The sequence below is a fragment of the Anarrhichthys ocellatus genome, unplaced genomic scaffold, assembly GCF_004355925.1.
Source record: "Anarrhichthys ocellatus isolate YVR2014 unplaced genomic scaffold, GSC_Weel_1.0 scaffold97, whole genome shotgun sequence".
In the NCBI taxonomy this organism is placed as follows: domain Eukaryota; kingdom Metazoa; phylum Chordata; class Actinopteri; order Perciformes; family Anarhichadidae; genus Anarrhichthys; species Anarrhichthys ocellatus.
Genome location: NW_022280127.1, coordinates 917,234 through 927,760, shown reverse-complemented (window position 1 = coordinate 927,760; position 10,527 = coordinate 917,234). Strand labels below are relative to the sequence as shown.

At 42.9% G+C, this 10,527-nt stretch overlaps 1 protein-coding gene across 6 annotated transcripts; it reads left to right on the top strand.

Annotated features, from left to right (window-relative positions):
• The first annotated feature begins 4,829 nt into the window (after window positions 1-4,829).
• On the top strand, window positions 4,830-9,583 carry isl1a (ISL LIM homeobox 1a). 6 transcript variants are annotated; one of them, XM_031875845.1, is made up of 6 exons: window positions 4,830-4,950; window positions 5,333-5,522; window positions 6,398-6,660; window positions 7,577-7,863; window positions 8,280-8,447; window positions 9,460-9,583. In XM_031875845.1, the coding sequence occupies exons 1-6, from the start codon at window positions 4,923-4,925 to the stop codon at window positions 9,574-9,576; spliced, it is 1,053 nt and encodes a 350-aa protein (XP_031731705.1). In that variant the 5' UTR covers window positions 4,830-4,922; the 3' UTR covers window positions 9,577-9,583. The 6 variants fall into 6 exon arrangements, with proteins under 6 accessions (XP_031731705.1, XP_031731702.1, XP_031731706.1 ...); XM_031875842.1 differs by lacking the exon at window positions 9,460-9,583 and having other exon boundaries at window positions 8,280-8,846; XM_031875846.1 differs by lacking the exon at window positions 4,830-4,950 and having other exon boundaries at window positions 5,096-5,522; window positions 7,580-7,863.
• Window positions 9,584-10,527: the final 944 nt, after the last annotated feature.

Genomic DNA, 10,527 nt, shown 5'->3' with positions numbered 1-10,527 from the left:
TACTTAGTATGGTGTAGATATGGACAAATGATAAATCTGAACATTGGATGAAGCCAGGTTCAAAATTCCTGTTTCATTTTGTTGAATGTTCGGTATCTCTTTGCATCACTCCAAAAATCAGACAATACTGTCAACAGCCATAGAAAAATCAAATGTCGTTATGTTTTCAGGAGTAAGATGTTGTATGAATCAGTCTATGAATGATATATGAACTAACCCCTCTGTAACAACCGTCAGAATACAGAGAAGAATGAAAGTGTAAAGTTTGGTGAATGTAAGAGCTACTGAAGAGGAGATTTATGGATCAGAAACGGAGAAAAAACTCATTTAAAGAAAACGGCCTTTAAGACTGTAAATTGAAACAGTATTCCGTTTTTTTTAATCCACAGGAACTTCATTATTTCATCATCATATTTGTGATTTTTTTCTGTATTAATATATGTTTTTCCTTCAACACAAGTGTTTATTATTGACTCCAAACCTGAGTGAAAAGCTCTTGATATAAAATGTGTTGTTGACTGATTGGCTTGTCAAATAAATAAAACCCCCAAAATAAGTTACAGTAGCTTCCGGACATATCATAAACAGAGAATATAATTTGTAGGCTGGGTGGAAAGAAGAAATCTGTCACGGTTTCTTCCTCCAGTGTTTGAATTAGTGACAACAGTGTTGTTGATGAGGAAAACGAGGTTTCACTGGGTGACAAATTACAAGGCTTGTCAGTGTGGCGGCTCTCAGAAACGTCAGCTGTGATTTTCCTCTTCGACACTCTACGTTCAGAAGCACGGTCTTTCACTGCATCCCAAACTGTAATTAGAGCAGGTTTTCCATTGAAGTCAGCGGGCGGCTGGGCTGAAAACACACTCACACACACACACACACACACACACACTCACACTCACACACACACACACACACACACACACACACACACACACACACACACAACGTTACATTGGCTTACACTCATTTGGGGCTATTTCACAAAACCTAGATAGCGGATTAAACCGGGATTTTTGCAGTTATCCTGGCTGAATTAAGCTGTGATTTTGGTTCATGAGAGCAGTGACACATACATTACCATGGACATTTATTCTGTGCAACTATAGCCTGCTAACAGCTAGTCTGACAGTCAGGCTAGATTAATCCTGGTGTCATTTTTACAGTTATTCCATGTTCTTTTGTGTGTATTTTGCCATGTTTTTATCAGCCGGCATTGAAATACACACAGTTATATGTTAATTAATACAAAGACGGTATATAGGAAGTGAATGTAGTCACCATGATGTCCCCCATTAGTTTGTGGACTGCCATTTTAAAGCCTCGAGTTGGGCATTTTGGCTGTCGCCATCTTGGTTTATGGCCGTCGCCATTTTGTTTTTTTCAACCAGATGTGACACCAGAGGTTCGAGCAAAGTACAACTAAACACTGAACACATTTTTAGGAGACCAAAATATTATAATTACCTGTGATGAAGTGAAAACACACTGTGAAAGGGTGAAAGTTGTAAGACGAAAACACAAACAACTCCAAGACCGGACAATATCATGGTAGCAACCTGTCAATCACAAGGTAGCCCCGCCCTAAAGCATCCCCTGCTTTATGGTCTATTTGACTCTAAATGGATCATAATTTACTAAATGAACATCATGCTGTATTGAAGAAGACTTGAAACTAAAGACTGAGACCATAAACTCATGTTTACAATGTTTACTGAGGTAATAAATCAAGTGAGAAATAGAGTCATTTTCTCATAGACTTCAATACAAACCAGACTTTTTGAAACCAGAATACAGATACGGATAGAGTGCTATAGAGAGAGAAAATACAGAACGTAGATGTCTACAATATTATTTATCCCATATTGTGAAATGACTTTGCAGTTTGCATGGGAGTCAATAGGACAATGCCAGTAATGATAATAGGCTGAGCACTTTTTAAAACGTTGTTTGCCCTGTCTGTCAGATGAACGAGCTGACCAGAGAGGTATGTGGACACCAACAGTTGAATATGTGCTTTCTGTGAAACAAACTATGAGGTGTGCTCACTTAAGCCAAACCAAACCCTGCCTAGGGCCCCCATAAGTCTAGGGGCTGGCCCCCATGCTGTAAAGGGAGGCAAGGCACACAACCACAACAAATCAATTCTACAAATTTGTCAACGTGATTTAAATAACATACAAGACATGTTAAAAAAAAAGAAGAGAAACAAGACAATAATAAATGACAATAAAAAGAGGGAGATACAAGTAAGGAAAACTCCTTCATAAAAAGGAATTACTACTCTGCTACAATCATAATCTATTTAAGGAAAGCAGCAATGAACTACCATTACAGTAAAGCAAATAAACACTGTGAAAGCAGAGATCCGGATTGTTAGTGTAAGGCAGGTTGTTGCATAGCTTAGAGAAAATGAGCTTTCACCTTTTAGTGGGCAAAAACATTTTTCTTCATGCACTGGTCCATTTAGAGATGTTTGTTCTATTGAGCTTCCATAACATGTCGTCTTTCAGACTAGTGGCAAGAAAACATCCAAAATACACATTTAGGAGTTTATTGTACTTTGTCTATTTACGTCTTTAGATTTCTCCTAAATTCACCAAAGGTTACCGTTAGATAACGCCTCATTTGAATATTTAAACATGACATTTCAGAAAACTTGTAATACAAAAAAAAATTTGTCTTAATGTTAATCAATTGGGGAAGTTTCATTGTGATATGTATTAGTTAAATATTTGACGCTGTTCACCTGTACACCTGCTCTGTGCGCTTGAACACTTCTCCTACATGTCACACTATTTGTGTTGTATTCCACTCTGCTACTTCCTGCTGCATTCTTTTGTTGAAATTACTATTTACACGAAGAAAAAGAAATTCCTGTTTTCGCAGATGAAGAACGGAGACACATATTTTCACATTCCATTGACTTCTATTCTATTTGTTGTCAGTGCGTCAGTCAGAGTTCTCCGGGAAGATTACCTTGAAAGGGGTGACGGACTGTGGTACTTGAATCAACAGCTACTCTGTGCATACAGTCATTGACAGTAATTATTTAGATTCCATAAATACGCTAAATGATATTAATAATAGGTTTAAATATTTATAATTTTGATTGTGATGAGATAGACTGTTGGTTCTTTTAAAAGACGTTCAACCACAAGAACCTTTTGATGAATTACCATTGAAGATATGAGTGTGAGATGTATTTACTGCCATGCAGCCTTTAGGACTCATGGGGTTTTACTTGCTGGTTCAGAGAACATGCATGCAGTGTTTTTGGAAAAAACGAGTCAATTACAAGCACACACTGGGTCTACATACGTTTGAACACAAATGATCATGAACACACGTTTGTTACCATTATGTTAACCATTAGGCATGTATTTGTTTTGAAAAGTTGTGATGTGATCCTTAAATTAGATGAAGCTACTCGGCTGTAATTATGTCGGTCATTAAACACTGTTTACTGCTTTACATTATATCAAAACATGTATCTCTTTTTTTAAGATAAAAGAAAAAAGAATAAATGATGGAGGTCTGGAGAGAGAGGAAGACCTGCAGAGGCATTCAAAACAATATTTAGATCCAGATGAAGAGCAAGACCTGGAGAGACAGAACAAGAAGGGGAACCAAAGTGTAGAATGAGGTACACCTGTGCATCTAGTACTGGACCACCAGGTTTAAGTTTACTAGCCAGTTCACAGGATCTAGGTAAGAAAATATATATATATTCAATTTAAAGACTTCAGACTTGATGGACCCCCCTCCCCCCCTCCATATGACATTTTCTAGAACCGCCACAGCTGAAAAGAAGAGAAAACAAATCAACTTCAATTAGATTGCCGGTGGATACCGTTTGTAACCCACTAGAGCCAAACGTTTGCTCATCACTTGAGACAAAGTAGTCTGCCTATTATTCACGCCGGCTAATAGGCCATTCCATTTTCCTTTCAAATTAAACAAATGAAACCTGCCCGCTGCTGTGGTGCGTTTGAGGCGTGATGAGGTTACTAACACAAGAGGGCGTAGGTGTGTGTCTGAGCTGCTGCTGCGGGTCTCTGGCCTGTCACCGCTCTGATTTACAGCTCTCACACCATCAGCTGCTGATGATATGTTCTTCTTCTTCTTCTTTAGGTTCAACCAAAGCGACTCTTCTCTTCAAGAATGGTACTTTGAGCTCACAATTAGTTTTCGGAGTTTCTGAAAAGTGAACCATTGTGAGGATGCGTGGTTTTTATCCTGGCGCAAATATGCACAGTCAAATACAGTCAAATATGCACACTATTGGATACATTAAGTCTTAACTCTTTAATCCCTCTTGCGAGCCTGTTATGTCCATGAGCCCGCCCCCGTATGAATTACTGTATGTTCAGTTTAAATAAAAGTAAAAAGAAGAGATGAAGTGAGGTGTTTTCCTGTATAGTTGACCATGTAAACAGTCCACTCAGCACCAACAGCGCACAAAAAAACCCAAATAAATAAATACGAGAAAAGATTAACAGATCCGAAAAGAGCAAAGCGAAGCTGGAAAACAAATGATATGCAGCAATAAGTGTGCCAGCCTGTGTGTGTGTGCGCGCGCGCGCAAGTGCGCTTGTTTGTGTGTGTGTGTGGGGTTAGCGCTGGTCAGGGTCCGCACCAGCCAATCAGCTGCTCATGCAGATGACGTGCCACTGTCCTACGTCAGCCCCCGCCTGCTCGTCGGGATCCAGAGCTCCACACACACCGGCAAAAGAAACACACATATACGCACGCACACTCTCTCTTCTCCGAGCCGGACGGCACAGCACACAGCCAGCCCCCCTTCCCCGCCCCCCCCCTGGCCCCGGCGAGCCCCCGGCAGCGGAGGACAACATCCAGGCTTCCAGGCGCCGCCGCAGCCCGCTGCGACAGTGGACCTAGCATCGCCGTACTTTGTGGACATGGGAGACATGGGGGATCCGCCGAAAAGTAAGCCCCCACTTGTTCGGTGTTCTGTGGATGCGGTTCCGGGACTGGAAATTCGCCGCAACCTCAAAGGGGTCGACTTTTGTTGTGTTGTGTGGTGTAGACAGAACCGGCCTGTTCGGAGCATTTGGTGTCAAGATAAAATACAGAATTTAGAAGTTGAAGTCAGTGGATGTTACCTGCAGACTCTTTTTTATTTTAGACTATATGTTAAAAAAAATAACAGTTCACGTATAGGCCAAATACAAACAACAACCATATAAATAATAATAATACGACTGTTCAAAATAATTATATTGTAAGGCCATTTGTGTTCATCATTAGACGAGTCTTTAAGTTTGTGCAGTGTGTGTGATGTGTGTCCTGCTCGTGCGTGGTCTTCCAGAGAAGCGGCTGATATCTCTGTGCGTGGGCTGCGGGAACCAGATCCACGACCAGTACATCCTGCGGGTCTCCCCGGACCTGGAGTGGCACGCCGCCTGCCTCAAATGCGCCGAGTGCAACCAGTACCTGGACGAGTCCTGCACGTGCTTCGTCCGGGACGGAAAGACTTACTGTAAACGGGACTACATCAGGTAGGACGCCCGGGACGGGACGACAACTCTTCAGACACGTGAAAGGGGGGCCGAGAGCTGGACCTGCACGATTGGAATAAATATTTTTTTATTTTATTTTTTATTTTTTACATTTTACAATATTGCCAATAATCGGACTGATTTAAGTCACACGGAGATCTGATTTCAGTGGGTTGAATTCTTTTTTTTTTGAGGTGATGATCATAAATTCTTTTTTAACTGTAGACATGTCAGTCATTGTGTTATGACATCATTTACAAATATAAATATATATATATATATATGTTGCACATCAGGCCATCATAACGGATTTATTAATCGATGACTCCGATCAGAATGTGGCTGAAGAAAAATCATAATAAAACATCATGGCGCTGTTTTCTATTATGACAGCCTGTAAATAACTTAGTGATTTTGGTGTTATTACGTGAACAATTATTCGATGACAACTTGTCCTTCAGTTGTTGTATAATGACAACATTATTATTAAAGCTGTACTGAAATAATTCACATTGTAGATAAAAGTGTCGGAGAGAAAAACAACTAAAAATTCACTGGAATTATATCATCTCGAGGTATAATTATGATAATAAGAAAAATAATGAATTAAATATGGTTTCTACGATAAAATAAATAATGGATTAAATGATTTTTAAAACATTGTATTATAATGTTGTTATTATTATTATATCACTAATTATTGATTATGTTATTTTGGTCATACTGTTTTTTATTATTATAATTATTTTATAATTATTTTATAATTACATTTTCGTGTGAGTGACTGAGCTGCCTGCCCTGCAGTCAAACTGATCAGACCGCGTGTGTTTTTGTGTGTGTGTTTATGTATGTGTGTGCGCGCGTGCGTCCCGCAGGTTGTACGGCATTAAATGCGCCAAGTGCAACATCGGCTTCAGCAAGAACGACTTCGTGATGCGGGCCCGCTCCAAGGTCTACCACATCGAGTGTTTCCGCTGCGTGGCCTGCAGCCGACAGCTCATACCTGGGGACGAGTTCGCTCTGCGGGAGGACGGGCTCTTCTGCCGGGCCGACCACGACGTGGTGGAGCGCGCCAGCATGGGCCCCGGTGGCGTCCCGCTCAGCCCGCTGCACCCCGCCAGGCCGCTGCAGATGGCAGGTAAAAGTCCCGGGTGGGGGGTAAAGCTGGAGACGGGCCGCGAGGACTGTTTTTGCTTTTTTTACCGCTGGAATACACGTGCTTTAACTCAGATTTGCTCTTTTCACGAAGTTCCGACACCCCCCATCATTGGATGTTGGTCAGGCGCTCTTTATGAATAAACTGATTATCCGAGTTGACTCTCCACGAGACACCAGATGTTTTTCTTTGCCTCTTGAGTTGGCAGAGAGATTCACTCTATATGATCTATATTTGAATGTAAATATAATGCAGCCATGTGGAAGCTGCTCCTGCCTGGTGCCATAACTAAACAAGTGGAGCTGTTATTCATTTATATGTATTTGTCCTGCTTTGGCTCATTGAGGTCGTGCTGGTTCTGTCCCCCTGTAGGCCTATGTTTTTTTCTCGTGCATATATACCGCTATCCGGTAAGTAGATTAGATACAGTGGGGCACAGCTGTCAGAAAAAAACCCACCCATTATCAGGGCTGGAGGCGGGGCGCAGCACTGTGCGGGTCGGGAAGGGTTTTCTCTCCAGACAACAGCAGCAGCAGCATCGCCAGTTTGCCCTTGAATTGGTGTCTAATCTGACCTCAGATCAGACGAGTCAATCCAGGCTGCGCTGTTCTCCTGAAATGCGCTCGTGTTTACAAGTTTACTATATTTTAATAAGAAAAAAGACACATTTTGCTGCTATAATGCGAGATGTATAATGTCAGCTGGAATTTGTGTGCTTTTCCAAAACCAGAAATGTCTCTATCACGAGGATTAAACTAATTTATAAAACTCCAAATATTCTCTGTTCGTCCACACTATTTCTGTCTCTCTTTTTTATTTTTTTTAAAATCTGGAACAGACAGACAGATGCATTGATTTCGCTCTTCCCCTGGGTGTGTGTCCCGTCCTTTCCCCACAGCAGAACCAATCTCGGCCCGGCAGCCCGCGCTGCGGCCTCACGTCCACAAGCAGCCGGAGAAGACGACGCGCGTGCGGACGGTGCTGAACGAGAAGCAGCTGCACACGCTGCGGACCTGCTACAACGCCAACCCGCGGCCCGACGCGCTCATGAAGGAGCAGCTGGTGGAGATGACTAGCCTCAGCCCGCGCGTCATCCGCGTGTGGTTCCAGAACAAGCGGTGTAAGGACAAGAAACGGAGCATCCTGATAAAGCAGCTGCAGCTGCAGCAGCCTAACGACAAGACGGTAAGTGGATGGGGGGGATTCCTCTGACCAAAGACAGACCCTAAATGTTGACACTCTTACAACAGGATCCATTTAACCGGCATGACCAGCTTAAGTCAATTTTATTTTTCATAACCCCCCCACCAAAAAAAAACAAATCACACATTTGCCTCAGACAGGGGCCAAAAGGCGTAAAGGCCTCGAGCTGTTGAAGGCGCTATAGGGTTATATGGATGAGAAGACACACGCACACGCACGCTCACGAAAATATGAATCCGCCTCTCTGTTTATTTGTTTGCTTGCTGTTTATCGATTGTCCCGCTTATTGACTGGCGGATTCATTTCAGATGCCCCCCTCACACACACGCACGCACACATACATACGACCGTGTGCAATGCCGTCCCACCGCTGACCATCCTTGTTGTTGTTGCTGCAGAACATCCAGGGAATGACGGGCACCCCGATGGTGGCGGGCAGTCCGGAGCGGCACGACGGCGGCCTCCAGGCCAACCCGGTGGAGGTGCAGAGCTACCAACCGCCCTGGAAGGTCCTCAGCGACTTCGCCCTGCAGAGCGACATCGACCAGCCGGCCTTCCAGCAACTGGTTCGTTCCGTTTTTGTTGTTGTTTTGTTTTCGAAATGTATTTATTCAGTTGCAATATTCAAAATGTCCAATTCGTTTTTCAATTGTAATTTACAAATATGCGCGTGCACTCAATCCCATGATGGGACACTTACAATCTGTATTGAGTCCGTGGACCTTTGTTATTCAAATCCATAACGTCTCCGTGGACGCGCGTTTATTAAAAGACAAATGGTTTCTTAATTTTCCAACACGTTTTTGTATTTCTACTAATGTCACTCATCTTTATTAAAGTCATAGAGGAAGGCATGTTTTGGCTATGGAGGGGGAAAACACACACCTGTCCCATCAGGGGATGCTGATGTAGAGACACGGGACCAACGATGGGACGTATTTATTTTTTACTCGTGTTGCTTCATGTCTTTTGGAGGGGACGCAGCACAGACAGCGTGACACGCGAATGTCCCCCTCCGCCACAGAAGTGGATTATTAGCATTAATTGACGAGAACTGGAGTGTGGCACGCGATTCATCCGCGGCGGAAGACGATATTTGCGGATTGAGTCAACATTTGGAACTATTTCATTCAGATGCAGATGAGTAGTCTACCACATCGCTACAAATAAGACATTGACTCCCAGCAGAGCGGACTTATTTTGATCCTATTTACTATATATTGTATATGGCTGTTTCCCTTTATTTATTACACAATCATCACGCAGAAACTTTAATGGAACGGGTAATAAAGTCTGCTATATAGTGTGGTATTAATAAACCCACAATTAATATCAGAAATAATTGCCAGACGCAGAGAACCAGGCAACTGAAACAACGAAGTCTTGATTCCCAGTGAGAAGCTGTAAGAAACGGTCTGATAGATGTGCGTGACCGTGTCAGGTTTTTTGTGTGTTTGGTGAAACAGCCCCCCCCCAAAAAAAATATAAAAGAACTTCCGGTTAAAGTGTATCCAGATTATTATTATTATTATTATTATTATTATTATTATTTTCTAACCTGGCTATGTCTCCCTGCAGGTCAGCTTCTCGGAAGGAGGACCGGGTTCGAACTCGACGGGCAGCGAGGTAGCGTCCATGTCGTCACAGCTTCCAGACACGCCGAACAGCATGGTGTCCAGCCCCATCGAGGCCTAGGCGGCGCTTGGACGGACTTGAACTGAACCCGCAGACCCCCCCCCCCCCGCCCCCGGCCCCCACCCACCCCCCCCCCCCCCCCCCCCCCCCCCACAACTCCGTTCATCCCATCCCTCCTCGACTGCACCAATACAGCCCCCCTTGCCCACCCCCTCCCCTGGTTGTATTTTGACACTGTGAAGACAATCATGGGATTTTACCACACGCAGCCACACATTCTAAAACTTTCCGTCCAGGACGGGAGACGGACTAAGCGGACGCGTCATCGTGGCCGGTTGCTGCACGTTCACACGCCTGGTTACAGTTGCCAAAACGAGAAAGAACTTGACTCCACCGATTAACGGGACCTCTGACCGGGAGAGAAATCCAAGTCCCGTGTTGCTGTGCGCTCTAAACTCTGAATAGAAAAACTGGTGATTTTGTTTTTTTGTTTTTTCATTCGATACACGCACTTCATCATCTAACAGACCGCCCGGAAGTGGAACATCACTGCTCCTTTTTTAGTTTTTTTCTTCATTCAATTACTCCATTAACGTCATGACCCGAGTACTAAAAGCATTTGCAACAAGGTATACCTCTATTTTGCCACAAGCTTCGTGGGACATTCGTGTGAATCAGTGTCCGTCCGATAATTATTATTTGGTTTTTTTTCTTTCCCAAAGATGTGTATAATTAATCATAAGTTATAAAAAAAAGAAAAAGAAAAAAAAACGTTAGCTCTGGAAGAAAAATGTTTCGTTTGTTCCCGTGCAACAACAAATTATTTATTAATTTATTGTCGACAAAAAAAATTGCCACCTTTTGTGTAACTTTCTTAACTGAAGTAAAAAGGAGAAAAAGTATGGTCTGTGGGTTTTCTATCACAATTTATTTTGTATTTTGAAATAATTTTAAGTTTTTCTTTTCTCTCTCTCTCTCTCTCTCTCTCTCTCTCTCTCTCTCTCTCTCTCT